Here is a 23,958-nt window from a genome sequence, read left to right as displayed (position 1 = left end):
CATACTAATGTCCTAAAACCCTCCAAATTCAGTATCTTTCTATATTTCTGTAATCACTTTAAAAAATTACCTTATACAAAAATAAATGCAGAAAATTTACATTGAATTCTTAGTATAATAAACTAAATTCTGGCATCATCGGTCCTTCATAGGAGAGTTCCATTGGGAGAAAGATGGACGGAAGAAGAGAAACTTGCAGTATAAATTTACTACTGCTGCCTGCTGTTAAGCAGAGACAGAGGGTGAGGCGAGAGGGAGGGAGACCTGAGGCCACAGTCCAAATGGAGCTCATTTATGATGCCTAATGCCTCCATTTAATCCCAGAGACCCACAAGACTGCTGGCTCAAGCCTCCGGAGACTGCATAACCACATATACACACACACACACTAGTGAGGGCAGTGTCAGATGTCCATCACTGAATTACTCTTTTCTGACTCTTAATGCAGGAACCCTACAGTGTACGTGGGTGTGAGTCTGAGACTTGAGGCATAAAGGCAGACAATTTATTACTGCTGGTGCTACACTGACTACTACACAATGTAAAGAGGTGTCTATGGGGCAGTGCCAGGATTGTGAGTGATTGCTGAAAATGTTGAAATGTACTCACTCACTTTTTATAATTATTTGTAAAAATGTGTACAAATGGTTGATTTTTTGTACTGTTTTTATCAATAAATGTCAGCAACAAAGGACATACACCCATGTGTGTTGATTTCTCCCTAAGATGGCAAACTGAAACACTCCAAGTTGGTGACTTTTGGAGATTTGTTTCCCTGGATGATTGAGAATGCATCAAGATGAAACACAAAAGGAAGCTCACCGCTTTTAGCAGCTCCCCCACCCCCTCATCCACACACCCCCACTCCCCTCCCTCCAGAATTCCCAGGTAACAACCCAATTTACATATGAATGACTAGCCAATTTAGCTTCCACTTGCCTGAAGCTAAAGCTTAGCTAAAAGCCTACCAGCCATTTGGCTGGTGGCGGGTTTTAAAGGTAGAAAGGTAGAAGCCTGGGACTGCCAGTGTTAATGCACAAATGTGTTTCACAAAGTGGGGACTTGCCTCAGATTTGCAGACAGAAAGCTTGTCTGCACACTGTAAAGAATTCGATTTTAGGCTCTGTGAGTTAAGATTAGAGTAAAGCCGAGGTCAAAGCATATTTGCCGCAAGCCACTTTCGGTGAAATTTCCCTCTAAGTGAGGACATACAGTTTTTTTATTTAGTTATACTGTTGGAGGTTTTGTTCCATTTCTCTATATAAGGAACGACAGTATGTCAGTGCACTGTGTACAGGCAGCTGCCTTGTTCATCAAAGAGCCAAAACACAAAATGATACTGATCTTTTTTCCAAGCTTGCACATATATAGTGTGTCCTCACCAAACAGAAGGGTAACCCTTAAAAGAGCCATGGTTAGCCTATGGTTTTGACTGATAGGCACAGGATGCTACCACATGATGAAAACTAGTTACACAGTTGATCACAAATCGCTTTTCCTGCATATCCTACATCGTTGATTTGCATCTAATGCCAGCTTAAAAAACACAGTTAATATCCAGAGCACACAGCATTTATCTCAGAAATAAACCATGGCATCACATGGCATCCAAGTTACAGTATATCTGGTACTTATTGACCATATTGACATAAAAAGGGGTTCCTCACTTGCAGATGTAGTTGGTCTTGCAGGATGCCTGCAGCTCCAGACAGTTGGGTTTCTGTTTCTCTTCGTACGAGCAGACAGGAACGATGGTTTGACGTCTCCTTTCAGAGCATGCGGTTTGGTCGCTGAGCGGGCATGAGCAGAATAGCATGCCGTAACTGTGCTTGGGAGGAACCTGTGTGGCAAAAGAAACCACGACATTAAGGATAGAAATTAATTCCTTTATTAAGACCCGCATTATTACTCATATTTTAGCATTATTCTGGGCTACATGTTGTACCGTCTGTGCCTTTAGACACATTTTCTGGATTTCTTTCTTGATGTGGTCTGAAGTAGCTGTTTTCTATTCTTTTTGATGGATTGTTGTTGTTGTTTTTTTTAACTGCTCCTAACTTTATTCAGTATTTATTGGTACAAACTCACCTTGCTGCAGCTCATTTGCAGCAAGATGGTTTAACATCGCTTCAATAAAGCATCAATCAAATCTGACGTTCAAGTTGAAAGAAAATGTAGATGTAACAAATGACAATCGGACCACAATAGGAGAATGTAATGATACTTTAATCTCCAACACAAAGAAAAGCCTAACGCTCAAGGCTCTTTACGCAAAGACATCTCTATTATGATAAAATAAAGAAAAATTATACATCACACAAAGATTAACAATGTCACACTTTCTCTGTAACATTTCTATTTATTCATCTTGTTGCTTTGCAGAAGCAGTGCCAAGTAAAGTTATTCAAAAAGGGGCATCACAGAAGCTGGGTTGTAATTACAATGCTTCACATCATTTTTCACAATATGGAACAGACAGCAAAAACATCTTTTGTGTTTTATGACTGAATCAATGTCAAAGCTTGGCGCTGGAATAGCATACCCTGAACAAAAAGACCCACATGATTATTTATTGTGAGTTTGACAACCCCTCAAACTTATGCACTTCAAAATCGTTCTTTCTTTTGAAGCAGGTCCTTTGTGCTGGACATTCAGCTTTTATCAGATATCAGTCATTTGGAAAACCTCCAGTGTGTGTGTTCTTTTTCTTTCTGTTTGTTTTTTGATAAGCTCGTATCAGAAGTGCCTTGCCTTGTCAAAGAACTGCCGCAGGGCCTTGTGGCACTTCCTCTTGTTGCAGACTTCAGCTGTGGAGACGCGGCTGGTACAGGGGCTGATGTAGGCCGAGCGGTACTTCTTACACGTGTCGTTCAGGTTGCAGGCCTTAGCAGCATTGAGACAGTTGTTCTCTCTGGCCACTGCAGGTTCACCTAGTGACATAAAGGGGAGAGGAGACATTGGGGAGAGGAGAGGATGAAAACAAGAAAGAAGGGTTATAATCACAGAGGTCATCAAGCATGTGATGCTAATGCAAAGCAACCCAGAGATCACTAGAAAAAGCAGAAAGCGCTATCACTGCATAACTTATTGTCACATTCTTCATAAAAGTGACTGTGTGGGAGTGAGAAGGAGGACCCAGGTGCAGACACGGAAGGAGACGGAACTGAGTGTAAACAAAAGGCGAAACGTTTGTTAGGCTGAAAAAACATGAATACGAAAGCAAAGCAAGGCGAACAAGGGGCGAGAACTAAAACTAAAACCTAAACTAGGAGAACTAAACTGAGATAACTATGACATTAGACATGAACAAGATTCTGACCTGAGAAACTATAATGAGGAAGAAACAAGAACATGAAACATAAACATGACCTGAGCAGAATCATGAAACACAGGCACTGACACGTTGTGGTGGGAGGAAACACGGACGACCTGACGAAGACCGAATGAAAACACAGACTAAATACACACAGGAGGTGATCAGGGGAAGTGGAAACACATGGGGAAACAGCTGACTGGAATAAACATAATGACACTGTGGGGGAAGTAAAACTAAACACATGAAACATGGAAACACCAGACTTTTCAAAACTAAAACAGGAAACAATGAGAAACGTAGACATGACAACACCAGCTAGACACTTGAGACGTAAAACACGTGGCGAGACAAACGCACAGGGATAAGTGAAAGTACAACACTGAGGACAAGACAGACCACATAGAGACAGGAAAGACTCATAACTAAGGAGACACAGAAGAACCTAAACTAGACTTAAAACTCAAGAACTTAACATCCTTTCAACTGAACATAAGAAATCACAAATACAAAAATAAACTCAATATGCTGTGTCACAGACCCAGCCCCTGACACTTATTGTATAATGAACAAAGCATACGAATCCTCTGCATCAAAAACAATCACAACAATGCAATACATCGTCAAATTAAAAGTGAAATGTATTAGCTTATGTAACACAACTGGTTTTCTTTAAGGCCATGTGAGGTGGCTTGTTTTCGGTCAACGAGGTTGTATCCTATCTCAGCTCCACATAAAAACACTTTAATTGTGGACCAAGACAATTAGCCAACTGTTCCAAAATAACTGCATTTTCATCTGGTGTAAGAGCTTACTCAGGCAAACACACATACACAAGCCTGGCCTTTTTAATTTGCTCCAACAACATTTTATGCCATTCAAAGTATATTAATGAGTGAGAATTTCTTCCTTTGGGCAATTGGTGATCTAGCCTAGGTGCCAAATCTATGCTATGTGTATCTATGTGTGGACAAATTAACAGCGACCACAGGCAGGCTAAAGGAGCTTAAACAAAGCTCGGTGCATAAAAGGGCATCAGCTGAGCCAACAGCACGGAGATCAGCTGGAGTGTTGCATAGCTTCCCTCTCTGGGCTGTTGAACTAATAAAGTTCAATTTGTTTGTGGAAAAACTGCATTAGGACATCATATCTTATTTAACTATTAACAATCAATACGTGTATTACACTAGAAATGCAGCATCTAATAAGCTCTATGGAGCACACAGATTACACCTACAGATCATTACAAAACCGAAGCATATCAGCTGCAAAGGTCTCTCAACAAGAGAAGTAACAAAAGACTCAGAGACAATGTAAGAAGCAGAGGGCCGGCAGTCTAATAATGTTTTCTCAAACGAAGCAGATAACCTCAGCAACACATTTTCAACCTACATCGGTGTTTGTGTGCCTTAGTGTTTGCATTTCTGTCTTTGGAAGTGTATGTGTGCATATGCTTATGCTAATTGTACAGAAGACCCCATTTGGAGTCTCACTTTCTGTTTAGCCTGTAACAAACAGTTGCCTTCATCTCCGTGGCCCTGCAGGCTAACAGGCATGCTTTTGTGTATGCATACAGTCGAGGTTCAGTACTTGTCACAGTCTCCAGTGCAGTGCATCGCCTGCCTGTCAGCCTGCACTAATTGCCAGGGTTGTCCTCAATCCACCATTAATTAACATTTTTATACACCCCCTTAAAATATTTTCTTAGGTTAAAAAAAAGGAACAAAAACAGCATTTTTTTTCCTTTATGACAGCGTCAATTAAAATGGGTGCAGCCCAGTGTGATAAACATACCGATGCTGCAGTGGGGGGGGAGTATGGTAAGATCCGTTATCAAGTCGACAAACCCATCGGCTGATGAGTGCCGTGTTGTCCTGAGCAAACTGTGTTAATGAGATTCAACACATCAAGGCGAGGGTGGAGGAAAAAAGAGGGAAGAAGATAAAAGGGACCCAGAGACATGTGGGGATATGAGCTGATAGTCCAGCGAGGTATTAATTGGCGACATGGTGCTGTTTGCTTTACTACAGAGGAGGAGATCCTTGAGGTGAATGCTTCCCAAAACCTCCAGCCGACTCAGAGGAAAACCAGTGCTGACTCACTCATTGCCAGTTTTTACTATTTCTTTGCTTTCATGCCTTCACCTTACCTTTCACCTTTTTCTTCCAACATGGAAAAACAACAAGCTTTTCCATTTACAAGACTTTCCCCCCTCTCTGTTTGACCTGCCTCATTTGGTCCACACCTCCCTCTGTTAGTTTTCAGGCTCATTTGGTGGTATTAATTACAATGTATGCAATTTGTTTTGGTTTGAATGTTTTTGACAATTTTATATTGGAATCAAGTTTAAATTGCTTCATTGATTATTAATTTAGTTTTAATGCTGTGTGTATAAATGTCTAAACTATGAATAGTGTTATTGTACATCATCCTAAACAGGCGCATTCTCTTCTTTGTCTGCTATTAACATGATACTGTAACAACTCATAATAAAATTCTATCCATCCATCCATTCTTATCTGTTTATCCAAACCAGGGTCCCAGGGGTGCTGGAGTCTATCCCAGCTAACATAAGGCAAGAGGTGGGGTACACCCTGGACAGGTTGCCAGTCTGTCACAGGGCTAACACAAAGAGACAGACAACCTTTCACACTCACATTCGCACCTATGGGTAATTTAGAATCACCAGTTAACCTAACTGCATGAAGGAAGCTGGAGTACCCAGAGAGAACCCACAAGGACACTGGGAGAACATGCAAACTCTAAACAGAAAGGCCCAGGAATTTATTTATTTTTTTTATCTTGCTTTTATTACAGAGTGTTTTATGATCTTATTCTTTCTGTTTTATTTGCATAAACAAAGAGCCATGTTTAAGACAAATTTCTATTCAGTTACTGGCTACTGTTTTAACCCTGTCTCAAAGATGACTTCTGTTATAATGATAAGTCTGACCTAAGCCCCTAAAGATATTAGGACTTAACCGCAGGAACAGGGGACAAGACACAGTCACTTTCAGGTATTTCTTTTACACTCTGAATGGTTCTGTGACATCTATAGGGAAGATTAGAGACAGCAGGTCTAGTTGAGGGTGGATATTCATTCACTGTACCCCATTTCATTTATAGTTATTTTAAATATAGCATGAGAACAAAGACCTGAAAAATGAATCACTTCCAGTACTGTAAAATTTGCTTTTCTAACATTTAAATGGCATTTTTATGTCACATGTTTATTTTACATGATTGTTTGTGCTTTTAACTCCCCCGTATCACCCCCACTTCTACACAATCAAACATGTGAACTTTTTTTTTCCTTTCACTTGCTCAGATCAACTGCCTGACTCCAAAGTGTCCAATCTGTAGTTGCCCCATGCACTGCTTTAAGAGGTTTGTTTTTTCCCTTGTTTATGTTCAACTCTATTAGTACAAACTGATGTAACTAAAAAAAAAAAAAAGCTTCACAAAGCTTCATTTTAGAAAGTCCAAGACTTTTTCAGTTTGGGAGGCTTGATCTAAACTAGAATTAAGTAAAGAGCCTCTTGTTCTCTAATTAGATTCACAAGTTATTTTTTTTAAAGTGTTCTCATCAAAATAGAGTTTTTAATGTTAGGGACGCAATATTTCCTGAAGGAGAAAAAAAAAAAAAAAGCTTGTGTTGTAGGATTAGTACAAATCAAGACTTTTCAAGACCCTTTGAGGTTGAAGCCAGCTAGTATTTTCAACTATTATGCCTGCCTTAATAAAGGCTTTTAATGTACTTTGGATCCTTACTCTGGCTCAGAGCCTGAATCGTTTTTTAATTTTTCCTAGCATTTAGCTTCAAAAGTACTAGAATTATTCATGGACTAATATTCATGGACGATATATATACATGTATAGAGGTACAGCTGACTGAACCCTTTCCCTCTGAATTCCTTTTTCTTTTCATCAGATATATTACTTTTGCTTTGATATCTCTCATCTGAGCCTGCATCCGCCATAACAGCACATGATTGACAGTCCCATGGACTCTTCTCCCTGACTAGATGAACACGCTACTTATTCCTCTGCCATCAGTTGCCTGATTTTCGGACCGTAAAAATATGGCACCTGTTCAGACAGCATCAAATTTCTGCCAAACTATTCCCTCAGATGAGTTTATGAATACATCTGAGCCAAGAAATAGGTCATGCACTTGGAAAATTGGGCTTTGTTTTACATCTGTTAAACCGTGTTTAATTGTTTGTTGACAGGCACTTTCAAGTTGCAGCACAGTATGTCATCATCTAAACACTTCTTAGTGAAATCCGAACACACCTGATGTGCTCTGGAATTATGAGACTTAAATGTATCTGCTCCATAAGGAAAGTGACAATTCTGACTAGTTCTACGGTACTCTAGATGTTTGGACTTTCAACAATTAGTCAGTGTTTGACTGGTTTCAAATGCATTTTGAAACATGACAACCTAACGTACACAAGATTTTCCTGGCTCAAAGTGGGTCTTTGAGGGGTGAATGAGCAAATAAGGCAGTCTGCATGTAGTAAAGGCAAAGTATCTGTGTTAGCTTACTTAACTGAAATCTGTGTAAACTAAAACAATTTAGTTAATCCAGGCAACACTAATATATTCAAAAGAGAACAGCTTTATTCATGTGCAATAATTTAGATGTATTGTCATGGTTCTGTTCTGGGTTTTTTCCACGCTTTCTTGTGCACATGGAAAACTAGAGGCAACAGCAAGATGCCCACACAGAACAGAACTAGCATCAATAATATCATGTTTAACGCTGATTAAGTTATTAAATACAGAAGGTGGGTTGCAAAGTGGCCTGCAGATGGCTTGTAACTATGGAGTAGCATAAACACCATGTCCTGTATGAGAATTGCCAGTTGTATGTATAGTGGGGCTGTTCAGTTAGTCAAATTTACCTTCACTTACAGTTCTGGCTGTAAAAAATCTGCATACAACCAGAGCAACAAGCAGCATTCCCCCTACAGAGACTTGATCCGAAACATCCTGGAATCTGTCCATCATTGCACAGAGAGATAGAAGACAATGTAACATGACCTAAATGGTAACACTGGGAAAAGGTTTCATCCAAACAGACTCACTCGGTTGCTCCTCAGTGACCAGTGGTGCTTTGACAAATAGCCGCAGTATCATGGCTTTACCCCAAGGGCCCATTAGGACAAATACAAAGTTGGACTGCATGCAGTGTGAATGTGTGAATCAAGTTTTTGTGGATACATGCCCTTCCTGCATCAATCTGCCCACATCCTTGAGTCTGAATATGTCTGTTTTCCTCACGCAAACATGCACAAAAACATGTTTGTAGTATTTTGCTTATACCAGCCTGCGCCCCTAGTGTCAGCAAATACATTTAATGAACTCCCTTTGCACTCCTGGCAGATGGCATTGTCTCTCCAAAACACAGGCACACACACAAACACACTGCGTGCTATGACAGGGCCCATACAGGGTTGGGGCCGGGGCCATCTGGAGGCCTGGTAGGGGGAACGAGGCCCCCCCAGTGGCTCATGTTTCCGATTCAGCCTCAAATTGATTATCATGTCGCCTGTTTCCTCCAGTCCCGCTGCCACCCTACCCACCACCCCCACTGTCTAATTTCAATTACCACGGGACACCACAGGGTCGAATCCTGACCTCATCCACCTCTGTACTCCCCCATGCACCACTTGTTCAGCCCCTCTTCTCATCTTTTTCTTTCTTCTCCTTCTCTTTTTCTGTAACTCCCCTGAATCTCCTTCCCTGTTTCTCTTTTCTGCTTCACTCTTTGTGCTCCTCTTTCATGTCTTTATCCATGCAGCTCTGGATGTATTCCAATCATTACCTCCCTTCCTCTTTCTCCATCATAATCATCCATCTCTAGACTTCTCTCTTGTGGCTTCCATCGCTCTTGTTTTCCGGTATCTCATCTCCCCTCTGCCATCTGTCCTTTATTTTGTCTTTGGAGTGAAGTGTAGCCATTTAATGGCCTTCGGTGGCCTTTGTATGACTTTCAAATTTTCATTATTTACCTTATAGGAAGGGTTTTTGTACTGCAAAAATTTGTGAATTTAAAACTACCCTTCCTTTTTTCTGTTTTTCTCTGTCAAGGTTGTACTTTTCCAGGCGAATATTGACTTTTGTTTTATGATTGATATCGATTGCTAAGGAAAACTGTGTAAAAATGCATGAGTCAACCCTGAAATCCAACTTGACTTCAACCTCCACTGGTGGAAGGCATGTTTTTCACTCTCCATGTCATTGATATGAGCATACCATTGTCCTTGCCTTGAGCCTTGCTATTGTTGCAGTATGTAACTGTCCTTGTTATAGCTGTTTTAAATATAATGACATTCTGTTTTCCCAGCAGTGTTTGTCACTAGCGGTTTTACTCCAGTCTGACAGAACATATTACCGCACTTTATCCAGTCATTTGGGGGTCAGCGAGGGGAAACTGGGAGCACTTGACAGGTGTGTTTGTTTCCACTACTCATAGCTCTGCAGCAGTGGAAACAGTCAGTAGTTCCATGCTGTGTCACTGGGTGACTGCTCATAATTCACAGCCTCTTTGTTTGCTAAGTACAATAAATGCGCAGGGATTTGTCCTGGTGGTGTGGCTGCAAGGGATTAAAGAACAAACAACGTGACACCCAGGGCCAAGCAGACTTCATAGACAGTGAAAGGTGACAGCTTTAAAACACTACATATTAAAGTCTAAAAATAAATATATTTCTGTTACTATTTTAAATATTTGCTTCATGACTCTGCTTTCAAACTGCACCAACTCAATTATTGTTTTTATTAATTACTGTGTGGAGGACTTTCGGCTTTTCAGAGCTGTTGTTGTTGGGTTTTTTTGTTTGTTTTTTTTAAACACATTTTGCATTAACTCTTTAGGAATTGTTGCAAGTGCAAGTGAGCTAGGCCATCAGTAGACCTAAAAAACAAAACAACAACAACAACTAATGAATAATGAAGAGAGAGCAAAATCTTAAAGAGTAGCCAATTCACCATTTTGGTACATTCTTAAAAAGAAGGAATGCAGAGAGTATGTGAAGGCAGCTGCAGTAAATCAGAATGTCACACAAAACAAGAGTGGTAACAAAGCACTAACACAAATTGAAGCAACATGAGCCTCAGTAAAAACAGTAGCTGCTCGGATCTGAAAAAGGGTCGGTACGTCATCACTTAACAAGCAGATATGGGTGATTTCAATCTGTTACACATTATAGGCCTTGATTTTAAAATGTGATGTTCACTTTTTATTTCCCCTTAGAATTTTTCCCAACCGTAAACTTAATTTGCTCTGCTCTTGTCTTGATTATTCATTGTCTAAATTATTTTCCTTGCACCTCCTTCCCACTTTGAGAAATTACCTCGCAGTCAGATTCAATAGAAAAATCTAACATAATAAACGAGGCCTGAGAGGAATCCTCTCTCTCCCTCTCTCTGTTGATTATCAGTGGTGAGTTACACTGCCATCTGCTTTAATGGGCTCCACGCTTGAAAGTGCAAGACAAGCAGAAATGGAGAGTGTGGTGTGGTGAAGAAGGAGCCTTAAGGTTTACTCATCTTTCTTGGCCTCTTTCTATTTTTCTTTCCTTTCTAAACTATGTACCTCGTTCTTTTCTCTGTGCTTTTCTGATTCTCTGCTGGCTTCCTCTACCTCCCTTTTACTTTCTTTCAGTGTGGTTAATAATCTCACTCTTCCTCCAAACACTGTCCCAGTGCAATAAAGCCACATGGCACTTGGTGCAGCAAATACCATAACTCACAGTTCCTAGTAATTGATCCCTGTAGTGCAACAGTCTCTTTCTCTTTTCCCTTTCATTCCCACCCTTCCATCTATATCTTTTCCTTCCCACCTCTTGTCATTTGTACCAACTTTTCCCTTCCAATTTCATCAAATGCATTGAGGCTAGTCCAATAAAAATCCGCCAAAGACAATTATTTCTGTCTCTCCCATTAGCTGCTTTCTGTTCTCAGTTTCCTGAAATCACATCGCACTGCAGTGTTATACTTCTCCCTCCGTCAAGAAATCCCTTCACCTCATTTCATCCGTCCTGCTTTGCTAAAATTACAAGCCAGGTCCCGACAGGAGTGCTTACCTGATTACTTAAACTGCTCTCAGACCCTCATCAGGTCTTCCAATTTCATACATGAAAGGTATTTTCTTGCCTGAAATTTTGCCTTTGGTCCAAATTTGTCCTCCTCAAACCCGGGATTTTGAGAGCTGGAACTGAAAGAGGAGCAGCAGTACAACCCTTTGGCAAATGGTGTATGCTGGCTAGAAAAAAGTTTCCCTCCTCTCAGCTTTATGTTGGCCCTATATCCCAGCCAAAACTTATTTCCTTTTGAACCCCCCGGTCTACTTTGCAATATCAACAAGCTATTAGAAGCATGCCTCTCATGGTTGAGTGGTTACCTTCAACACCTCTGGAACTAGATGTTCCCCACATGGCTGGAATCCCAGCCGAGTTTTACTCCTTTGATTCCCTTACTTCGACTTTGTCCCAGCTTTCAAAGAGAGGTAAGAGATAGCATGTTAATTGTTGATTTCTCTTTAATGTTTTCTCTAAAACAACTTGTTAATAACAGTTTCATGAATTTGGCTAAATTAGCATGACAGAAAGAAAGAGTTCTAGTGTGTGAGCTAACCAACTGCAGAGCAAGTTATGGGGCTAACAAAAATAAAATCAGTAAGCTGAATAAGCTTACCTTGTTTCCCTGTTAGTTTGTTTGCTATGTTGGGTTAGGCCTTGGGATTCAGAGGGAACAACATGTTGTCAAACTACGATTAAATTCTCTCAGTCCTTCTGGGATAGGAGAAAAGAAACTGGCAGCAGTGAGCCAGTAAGACAGTCATATTGCTGGGACAAAACCCTGAGAAGCTCTCACGTGTTTGAACCAGAAGCACTGCATCACGTTCAACAGAACAAAGCTCTGTGAGAGAGGAAGAAAAAAAACTTGAGGAGGCAAAAGAAAAGGGGAGTGGGAGGAAAAGAGAGGGAGAATTGCCTTGGCTCTCCTCAGTGATGAATCTCCAGTGAGGCCTGTTTCATAACCCGTCTGCCAGTGTGGAGATCAGCCGGTAAGAGCAGGCCCTTTGGGGCTGCAGGAGAAATATATGGCTCTTTAATAATCTCCACAAACACACTCCAGTACAGTATTGTACAGTGTACCACGCCCACACAACTCCCACCCTGGTCCAACCCTCTGAACACTAGCTACACTCTTAGAGTTCTTGTCATATAGATTTTTGTTATGTATAGATTTTGGTGGCCAGAATGAGGAAAAGTAACCCAATGTGGTAATGAATGGGAAAAGAAAATCTATTGTCTGAGTTGTTTTGCTTTATATGACCGTTTAAAAAGTGCCATAAAGATGCCACTATGAAGCTTAGCATTTGAGATTTTATTTATTTATATATATATATATATATATATATATATATATATATATATAAGGACCCCAAGAAGGGACCGGTCCCCTCCAACTACCGACCAATAACCTGCCTCAGTACTACATGGAAGCTCCTGTCAGGCATCATATCGGCTAAGATGAACAGGCACATGGGTCAATACATGAGCGGGACACAGAAAGGAATTGGCAAGAATACCAGAGGTGCAAAACACCAGCTACTGGTAGACAGAACAATCAGCCGAGACTGCAAGACCAGACTGACCAACCTGTGCACTGCCTGGATTGATTACAAGAAGGCCTATGACTCAATGCCCCACAGCTGGATACTGGAATGCCTAGAATTGTACAAGATCAATGGGACCCTAAGAGCCTTCATCAGGAACTCAATGGGGATGTGGCGTACAACACTAGAGGCCAACTCCAAGCCCATAGCACAAGTTACCATCAAGTGCGGGATCTACCAAGGAGATGCTCTGTCCCCACTGCTGTTCTGCATAGGCCTGAACCCCCTCAGTGAGATCATTAACAAGACTGGCTACGGATACCGACTACGGAACGGAGCAGTTGTCAGCCACCTCCTGTACATGGATGACATCAAGCTGTATGCCAAGAGTGAACGAGACATCGATTCACTGATCCACACTACCAGGCTATACAGCAATGACATTGGAATGTCGTTCGGACTGGAGAAGTGTAGTCGGATGGTAACAAAGAGAGGGAAGGTAGTCAGAACTGAGGGGATTGAACTACCAGAAGGCAACATTGCAGACATAGAGGACAGTTACAAGTACCTGGGGATCCCGCAGGCAAATGGGAACCATGAAGAGGCCGCTAGAAAGGCTGCAACCACCAAGTACCTGCAGAGGGTCAGGCAAGTCCTGAGGAGTCAGCTGAATGGTAAGAACAAGATCCGGGCCATCAACACATACGCCCTGCCCGTGATCAGGTACCCTGCTGGGGTAATAAGCTGGCCAAAGGAGGAGATAGAAGCCACTGACATAAAGACAAGAAAGCTCCTGACCATGCATGGAGGGTTTCACCCCAAGTCCAGCACCCTGAGGCTGTACGCTAAGCGGAAGGAAGGGGGCCGGGGACTGGTGAGTGTCAGCACCACAGTCCAGGATGAGACAAGGAACATCCAAGAATACATTGGGAAGATGGCCCCAACTGACCGAGTGCTCAGTGAATACCTCAGGCAGCAGAAACCCAAGAAAGAGGAGGGAGACGAGGAACCATCATGGAAGGACAGGCCCCTGCACGGTATGTACCACCGGCAGATAGAGGAGGTGGCTGATATCCAGAAATCCTACCAGTGGCTGGACAAAGCTGGACTGAAAGACAGCACAGAGGCACTAATCATGGCAGCACAAGAACAAGCTCTGAGTACAAGATCCATAGAGGCTGGGGTCTATCACACCAGGCAAGACCCCAGGTGCAGGCTGTGTAAAGATGCCCCAGAGACTATCCAGCACATAACAGCAGGGTGCAAGATGCTAGCAGGCAAGGCATACATGGAACGCCATAACCAAGTGGCCGGCATAGTGTACAGGAACATCTGTGCCGAGTATAACCTAGAAGTCCCGAGGTCAAAATGGGAGATGCCCCCAAGGGTGGTGGAGAATGACCGAGCTAAGATCCTGTGGGACTTCCAGATACAGACGGACAAAATGGTGGTGGCTAACCAACCGGACATAGTGGTGGTAGACAAACAGAAGAAGACGGCCGTAGTGATCGATGTAGCGGTTCCGAATGACAGCAATATCAGGAAGAAGGAACACGAGAAGCTGGAGAAATACCAAGGGCTCAGAGAAGAGCTCGAGAGGATGTGGAGGGTGAAGGTAACGGTGGTCCCCGTGGTAATCGGAGCACTAGGTGCGGTGACTCCCAAGCTAGGCGAGTGGCTCCAGCAGATCCCGGGAAAAACATCGGAGATCTCTGTCCAGAAGAGCGCAGTCCTGGGAACAGCTAAGATACTGCGCAGGACCCTCAAGCTCCCAGGCCTCTGGTAGAGGACCCGAGCTTGAAGGATAAACCGCCCGCAGGGGCGTGCTGGGTGTTTTTTTTTTATATATATATGAATGAGAGAGAGAGAGAAAAGACACTGTTTGCCAGAAGCACCTGCTCTAAAAGCAAAAACGGTAAGAATTGCAAGGTCCTTCACTCTCATTAAGTATTTTTAGTTCTGACACAAAAATATACTTCAGTGGAAGATTCAAACACTTCATAATGACTCAGCACATTAACTGATATTTAGAGAGCTTTGCCAATTCCTATACCCGGTTAAGAATCTGCAAGTGGAGGGGTCAAGTGGTTGTATGCGCTGGTTTGTTCTAGAAATGTTGGTATAAACACAGATGAACTGCATCATATGTGTCTGCTCAGACCTTCTCCTGTGAATACAGCCATCTATTACCCGTTTTGTGGTCTACGTGTAAAAGTTTAATTTAAAAGTTGCTAAATGAGTTGGGAAAAAAAGGCAGAACATTTTGAGTTTTTAAGTCTAAGTCTGGTGTTGTAAAATAGCTGATACTCTACCTATCACCATGTTGATGCTACTTCTACTGACCATAAACAACACTTCAAACAGTACTAGCCTTCTTATTCTCAATTCACTAGATCCAGGCCATTATCTTGATGCCAGACTTTGTGGCCTCTAGTTCAGTACCTTAAAGCTAATGCATCATCGCCCTACCTCACACCAACTGCCACCCTCATATCTGGAGAATACCCCTAACACCCATTTCCTTCTGCTTAATATACCCAGCCATTCTGCTTTCCACTGGTCCCCTGCTCGAATGGCTTGTCCCTTCTCCCCAGCCACCAATATGTCCCAGCCCTTCTGCCTTTACCGTCCCCAACACGCGCTCCCTCTTTGAACATCAAACAGTCCGCTGCAGAGATGGATGTGGACATCTAACAACTGCTGAACCTGTTTACTCCTGTGTGAGTACAAGTTGCAGCACAAGCACATGGTGCATGAATGTATTCAGCACCTCACTTGCGTCTGTCATATTGATTTACAATAGTGGCAATGATGTGCCAATGAATTTGTTACGCAGTTGGGAATAAGCCAGAGCTGGAGGGGGGCAGTTATTGTTGTCCGTAATTAGTCCTGCTGGTGCCCTCTCAGGTATCTATGTGCGAGAGAGTGGTGAGCAGATAAAAAGAGAATGAAACGGCAAGGGAAGGCCAACAGGAGAGGCAGAAAGAGGATGCAGTTCCCAACAAAAAGTTAAATGCAGAGACTGTCAGCACTTTTCTTGACGAGAGAAATTGAGAAAAGACAGAAAGACAGGATGATTTCTCTTTTTTATCCTGCAAAAAAAAAAAAAAAAAAAAATCAACAAAAACATCACCACATTCCCCATCAATCCAGGTCATAGACTCAGCAACAGCACCACAGCCATGCTTCCTTCAGCCATCGTTCATCTCTTTCGGACCACTAAAAGAGGGAGAAATCTGTGCAACTTTCCCTTTATGACAGGAGGAGGTGATGGCTGCTGAAAGCAATCTGACGGCTCAGGACTTTCCGATCAATACTAAGAGGCGGCAGCGCAGTCAGCTAGTGCAGTACTTGGGCAGAAAGGAAAAAGAGAGAGAGGCTGTCACTGTCGAGCCTGGATAAATAGATCACCGGGATTACCAGCAGTCACATTTGACTGCTAACCACACTCTTTTTAATCTTCCAGCCTGACAGAACTATCTTAACCCAAATGAGAGCTAGGTAGCAATTCATGAATCCAGGGAGACATTTGGGACTGAAAAGTATGATTCACTATAAATAACTTAAATTGCAGGACCTGTGGATCAAGCCCTTTAAATATTCATCCTGCCTAAGTGCCCTGGAGCAATCCAATCCAATCTAATTTTATTTATATAGCACCAGTCCGTGACAAAAGGCGCCTCAAGGCACTTTGTACTATGAGATAAAGACCCTACAGTTTTACAGACAGAACCTGAACAATCAGATGACCCACGATGAGCAAGCACTTGGCGACCATGTTGAAGAAGAAGTCTCTCTTAACGGAAGGAGACCTCTGACATACCGAGGCTTAGGGAGGGGCAGCCGTCTGCTGTTTGATTGGCAGGGTTGGGGCAATAAGACAGAAACAAGGAGCAACAAACAGAAACTAAAAGAGAAAGTAGAGAGAAGCTAATGATATGGAGCAGTAGCATAGAAACTCATGGGAAGTGAAAAGAGGAAAAAGTAGAGGAAATGCTCAGTGCATCATGGAGGGTGTAGGAACCACAAGCATCCCTGCACTCTGACAGCAAAGTTCTCTGTTGAGATTATATAAGGTCTTTAAAATAAGGATTTTAAATTCAGGAAGCCACTGAAGAGTAACTAATATATAAGAAATATTTCTCTTTCTTGTTAAACTGGATCCACTGAATGCTTTTCAGGGAGCCTTCAGGATGACCAAACAACAGCAGTTTGTGTCTAGAAGTCACATATGCTTTTTCAGCATTAATCTGAGAGTAATTTTCCTAATTTCGTCAGCACTGGCAGGTAAAAGAAGACAGTGCAAGGCATGGAACTGCAAAGAGCTCTACAGGTATATAGATAAACATGTGCTCTATTATGTAACTAATCACTGAGACATCAAGGATTTTGTTTAAGGGAGAACAAACAGGTTGCTGATCCATGCCTGAATACAAGCATGCTGCCCTCTGGAGACTTATGCTGCTACTATCATGACTAAAAATATTCCTCATTTGGTGTAAACACAATCTAATGATAACAAAATAGGCAAAATGATTCACATCAAATGTAGAAAAACACTGTTTACCTAATGGAAAATACTATCAAAAGTGAAAACAGCCAATAAAATGTGAGGCACTGTCGGCAGAATGAGATCATTGTGAGATCTGGACAGTGTCTACAAGCAGTTTTAGGCTGCTATATGTTCTATATGTAAACTTAGTATTTTGTTTTTAAGGTAACAACTTGTGTTATAATGAAAACATTAGAGGCAACATTGTGTTCGCACATACTACAGTGGGGTTGCTAACACATGTGTAGACATAAGCTGCTGGGATACTTCACAGAAACTTGGTGTTTTTATTTTTCAGTATTTATTTATTTATTGTCATTGTCAAGAACAATGAAATTGCGTTTGGGGCTTCCATACAACCCAAAAAAAAAAGAAGAAAATAATAAATACCCCCTAAAACCCAAGTGTACATATTTAACCCAGTGTGACTCCAATGCAATAAGACAATCCTTAGCAATAATGTTCGTAGAAATTCAGACAAAGACCTGAGAAACATGACAAAATACAACAATGCAACCCATTCAATATTATTGTACTGTGAGATATGATATCAGATATGATAGTTATCTATTTAAGAGGGGGGGGGGGGCAGGAGGGGGAAGAGAATAAAGATATGATGCACCAATGCAGACCAGTTCATTGCTATTAAGAAGTTGGATATGGTTATTGTCCGTGAGAGGGGGGCAGAGAGTTCAGGAGCCTCACAGCCTGTGGATACAGGCTGTTGGCCAGTCTGGATGTTCTGGCCTGTATAGACCTGTACCTTCTCCCTGAGGGCAGCAGATGGAAAAGGTGGCGCGCAGGGTGATGTTGGTCCCGCAGGATACTGTGCACCCTCCTCAGACTAACCAAAATGCATTTTCTTAGCATTTTAGCTTTCTGTTGCTTATCATGGGACTGAAACGTTCTCCCTCTAGTTAGCATGGCTTCAACAGTATTGCATACTTTGTTCTGCTTTTATGGGGGAATGGTGTGTGTTTTATGAGTTATATGTGTGTGTTTCTGTAGCTCAAGTCCTCTACCAGAGGCCTGACAGTTTGAGGGTTCTGTGCTGTATCTTGGCTTCTCGTGTGTTTGCACTCTTCTGGATAGAGACCACTAATGTTCTGCATGGAGTCTGCTGGAGCCACTCTTCCAGTTTCAGGGTTACAGCTCATAATGCTCCTATTACCAATGGACTAGCTTCTGCATCTGCTCCACTTGTTCCTTTAGTCCCTGGTCCTTTTCTACTTTCTCGTCCTCCTTCTTCCTGAAGTTGCTGTCAATCATCACTATGCCCGGTTGGTTGGCCAGCAGCTGTTTGTCTGTCTGGAACTTAAAATCCCACAGTACACTAGCCCTGTTGTTCTAAGCCACCTCTGGTAGCATCTCCCATGGGGACCTAGAGACTTCTAGTCTATATGCAGGACAGGTGTTCCTGTACACTATCCCAGCAACGATCCCAGAGGTTGTGATGCTCAATGTCCGCAGTTATGGCTTGCAGGTACATCCTGCCACTATGTGTTGGATAGTCCCCGGTAAATCTACCTGGGAAGATTATGACATGTTAAGACACACCTGAATGCTTCAGACAAACAAACTGCCAAAACTGTTTCCATATGGAAACAATAAGGATGTACTTACTTTCTCACAGGACTGCAAAAAGTCTTCTGAAAACGTTCTTTTTCATCATAACTATCATCACAAGGAAAGAAACTAAGTTGAATCCTTGGCCATCAGATCAATGAACTGGTTAATGAAGTGACTCTGTGATAGAAGAACTGCTCCCTGGATTTACAGCCCAGATATTGAGTCTATCACATATTGTGATGTAGAGTACATAAACATGGGTTATCTTGAGGAGCAGACACGGACGTGGTCTGTCACTCAGACAATCTCTATACCTCACATCAAGCCAGTGAGATATTTTTATATGTTTACATCTCTTTGCTACTGTGTTTCTTTTGTCCATAAATACATGTCCAAGAAAACAAATCCCTTGCCATCCCAAACTCTTGCCCTCCCTCGTATAACTGACATAGAGATGGGCGATATCAGCCAGTGCTCTCTCCTCCACAAGCCTTTTGCAAAGGCATGGGAAGCTTTTGATTGATGATGTTCATTTTCCAAGCTGTGTCTTGGACACTTTAGCTGCATACAACCCACTTCTTTTGGGCTATATGTTTTTAATTTAACATCCAGACGTGTCAAAGTCTGGCTTGAAGATGGATGAGAACTCCTCTACCTCTGCTGGCAGGTTGAAAGAGGAAAACTGAGTGGGAGGGGTGGAGTTGTAGTTGGGGTGGTGGTGGTGGAGGAGGGGGCTGAATAGTAAGATACAGAGTGTACAAAAGCTGCCTTATAATGAAAAAGAAAGGAAAGTGAGTGCTGCCGACGCTGTCCAGACTGCTGACAAAGGCGGATGAGATGAGAGACAAAACGAGTGAGCAAGAAAGAGAAAGACCGAGGGAGAGTGGAGGAGAATTGAAATGGAGAGACAAAAGCACAACTGGCATTTGGGGAGAAGAAACTTTGTGGGAGATGGGCGAACAATGATGGTAAAAGTGGAAACAAAGAAAGATAGACAAAGAAGAGGAAGAGTGCACGCATTTCCCTCATAGGGGATGTTAGTTGTAACAAAAGCTTTTTTTAAATCACAGGCAGGGCTACAGTGAAACTCATTTTCTAACGAATATAAATTCTATTAGTTTGTACAGGAATTATTGAAGGGGAAAACTGAAGTACTTTAGAAGTCTCCAGTTTTGCACACAAAGTTTGTAGCATACTTGGTAAAAAAAAATAATAAATGAAAGGTTCTTTTTTATGGTCCTTGTTTGCATTCTTCTGCAAACACGTGACATCGGTGCTTCCTCACTTAACAAGACATTTCCAACCATTTGCACATTTTATCTTTCTAGATGTTTGATTAGATGTCTTACATTCTTTTCAGAAATTAAAAGTCAAACTTGCATCAAATAGATAATCCATCATGTGTGTGAGAATTTGCAGTAAGCAAACGCAGACTTTTCAGTTATGCTACGATAAACAAATACACCCAGACAGCAGACACATTTAGGCTACACACTTGGGGGCTACTTGGTGCCGTAAATGACGTGACCACAAGAAAACTGCAAATGTTGGCAACATTTGAGCTGTATTTGATGATACTGGTATGACAAATGGAAGACGAGCAGATGATCAGATTTCAGGTCAATAAATACACACAAATCTGGGCTCGTATGAAAAGTAAAGAAGATGCCATTACTGCACTGGGATCTCTCTACAAGTTGAGCACACGTTTTAACAACAACATATAGGAAAGCAGGGAGGACTTGTCTCACTACAGGGGCACTGGGCAGAAGTAATTTAGCAGAAAAGACTTTATTCCAAACAATAACGCCACAGAAAATTTGGTTAACAGAAGTCAGTCTCACAGTGCCTCATTTGCAGCTGCCTAGCTTAACAGTAGAAGACGAATATAACATCCAGGGCTCAAAAGCAACGCAGGCACAGAAGTGCCTTTAACCTTAATGTCCACCAGGAGGCTTCCAGTTCAATAGAAGTCTACGGGGAAATGGGCTTGATTTCCGTAAACACTTTCCTAATGAGTTTATGAGCTCACTTACTCATTTCAGGTCATACTGAATAAAAAAAATCTCTAAATTTTTTTATCATCTTGGTGGCTCTAAGTTTCAGAAAGCGACTGCGGTAATGGTGCTGCAGCCAGTGGACACACAAATCAGTCATCGGATTCTAGACGACTAGTTCATGAATATTTTACTGACAATTTTGTCTAGTTGCACCTCAAAGACTGTATATTGCCAGCATTTCTTGATGAAACAAATTTCCCTTCATGCAGCCTTATCCTAAGAGGGAAATACAAAAGAAATGGTTTTACCTGGAAAGCCAATGAGCAACATGAAACTGCAAGCTGATTTTAGAGTCGTGTACTGTGAAGCTACACCAGACAGTGCTGACATTTAGTTTACAGTGTAAGGCCAGTGAAGATCTGTGCCTGTAGTACCCATAAAGATTTCTCCCATAGCACAGGATCTGGTGGGAGTCTGGGGGCTGGGGAACAGAAGGGTTGTGTGATGAGTTCATGATTAAATGAGATTAGTTAATGATTACCTAATGACTCGACAGGCGACCCCAGCCTCATTTACTGACCAGCGACTTCCCCTGCATACTCTTATTTGGCATCATGAACACAATGGGTCAGTGTGCTCAGACAAAGCCTAATTACATTGACTGTGGATGCTGTCTCATTTCAAACCTTATATTTCAAAGAGTAAACCCCCAAAAAACAAAACAAGAAACCCACCTCCATAAGCTTAGAATTAGAATTAGAATTAAACTTTATTGTCATTGCACATGCACAGGTACAGGGCAACGAATCTGAGCCAGTTTAGGTTTATATTCTTTGCTTTCCCACCCTTTCTCTGTCTCGCTTTTAGACCGTCTGCATTGCTTACAGTCCATGTTTCATTCAACAACTCTGTTCTGTACCTTTCAGTAAAATCAAACCAAATAAAAAGCACTCAAAGGAAATCAGCAAAGGCTCCAGTGCCTTGACCATCCATTTGGTCTCACTGTAGAGGTTTAAACACAGTGGCTCAACTGATTCTATAAGGCAGTCTGCTGAGTGACTCAGGATCCATGAGCATTTCCCATCTATTACCAGGTGAAAGTGAAATTGACAGAGTGAAGAAGAAAGCTTCTGGAAATATATTTTGAGTGTGGGCTGCCCTTTACTCTTGCTGTGCCAATAAAGTTATTTGTCTTTTTTGACAATCCTGCAGGACTTAGTTTGTTGTCAGTTGCTTCTAAAATTTGAAGCTTGCAAAGTTACAGCTTATCTGCTTTGACCTCCAAAAGTGGACTTTTTAGAGACTTCAAAGAGTTTTTGTAGTTGTTGTTTTTATGTTATTTTATTCCTCAATTATTACTGAACTGCAGTGGAGAAAGCACATTTTGGTATTTTCCACTTAAGCCAAGCTTACAGTATATACATATTGTTTGTTTGTGTGTAGCTGAAGCTGGTAGAAGACGCCAGTTAGTAAGACAAAAAGTTTGTGGCTCAAAGACACTTAAAGTGAAATACTGAACATGAAATATAGGAGTTACTACTATCACATAAACTCATCTGTTAACCTCTTGTAAAAAGTTAGTTTAAACAAAACAACTTTTTTTCAAAACAGAGAAAGTCACATTTTATAAAATGAAAACAAAAGTAAGTCTCATCAACAGCAGACAGAACCAGGCAGGACTGACTGTATATAAAACTGTTAGACGGTTTATACACGAATTGGCCAATGGGGGAAACTCATTTGTTTGCAAACAGCAATTAAATTGTGCCAAATCCATCCTTCACATACAGTCTGTGGTCTCACTTCAGCCAAATGATGTTTAAAGTACATAAAAGCTGAATGTAATAGATTGAGCATCCTCCTGATCAAACCTCCCCAAACCTCAACATGAATTTAAAGCTTTAAGCTGTTCAGAAACAGCCGTTTACAGTCGCCATTAAAAGAAATGTTGAGTCACTGACATCTTATAAAGAAACATAAATGTTTCTTTCCATCCATTTTGTTTTGTTCTGAATAAGGCAGCTGAAATCTTAAATATTGGCTTTTTCTCTTGCTAACTCAGGGTGGGCGCGTGTTTTGTTATTAAATTTAATGAAGGAAAGAAAAAAAGAATCCCCTTGTTAAAAAAGAAAAATAATAAAAATCTGTGTTTTTCACGTGTTCAGAACTTTCTATTAGCCTAAATGCATGTGTTTGCTTCAAGTTCCTTGATCAAAAGATTGGCCAACCAATTATTTTCTTATTAACACTTTCAGACATCGTGTAATGCCGTGGAAGTGTTTGACTTGTTCAGAAATCCTCTGTTTGAGTGACAGCTGCGATTTAGCTGCTACACAGCACACGTCAGCAAAGGTTTGTTCATCCGCTTTGCTTAATCCTGTTTGTTATCTAAATCCACTGTTTTCTTTATGACTGAAAAGGGATAGAGGTGTGTGTGTGTGTGTGTGTGTGTCCGTGTGTGTTTATAGTGGAGTATAAATTTGCAAGTTTAGCTCTGTGTATCATTGCGCACTCAAACCCCTGTTTATGACTGCATGTTTGCCCACCTGTATGCGAGTGCAGTCACATAAATATGCACATTTACCTGTGTGTGTGTGTGTGTGTGTGTGTGTGTGTGTGTGTGTGTGTGTGTGTGTGTGTGTGTGTGTGGTTACTCGGTTCTGTCTAAATGCCTGCCTGTGGTTTATGGATATTCATTACAGAACCATTACAGCAGAGGTTACACAGGACGGGGGGATGCATTATCTGCTAATGCATAAAATACAGTCTCCCACAAACACGCGCGCACACAGACACACACATACATGTCCATATCTCTTCACATCTCAGGAATGAAAGCATCAATCATCCCGTGTGGAGGATCGACCCGAGCGTCTACGACGCCGTGTAG

General features: G+C 41.7%; 1 protein-coding gene across 1 annotated transcript in view; it reads right to left on the bottom strand.

Annotated features, from left to right (window-relative positions):
• Positions 1–23,958, bottom strand: part of gfra1a (gdnf family receptor alpha 1a) — a 104,765-nt gene that overhangs the window by 21,791 nt on the left and 59,016 nt on the right. The window contains exons 4-5 of the mRNA XM_085477016.1: positions 2,752–2,930; positions 1,668–1,840 (exon numbers count right to left, since the gene is read on the bottom strand). Coding sequence (XP_085333142.1) covers positions 1,668–1,840; positions 2,752–2,930 — 352 coding nt within the window. The remainder of the gene's footprint in view (positions 1–1,667; positions 1,841–2,751; positions 2,931–23,958) is intronic.

The sequence above is a fragment of the Copadichromis virginalis genome, linkage group LG13, assembly GCF_057382275.1.
Source record: "Copadichromis virginalis isolate Kocher_CV1m ecotype Utaka linkage group LG13, C_Virginalis_male_GT1.1, whole genome shotgun sequence".
Taxonomy (NCBI): Eukaryota; Metazoa; Chordata; class Actinopteri; order Cichliformes; family Cichlidae; genus Copadichromis; species Copadichromis virginalis.
Note: the sequence above shows the minus strand (reverse complement) of the source record. Positions and strands in the feature narration are given on the sequence as shown.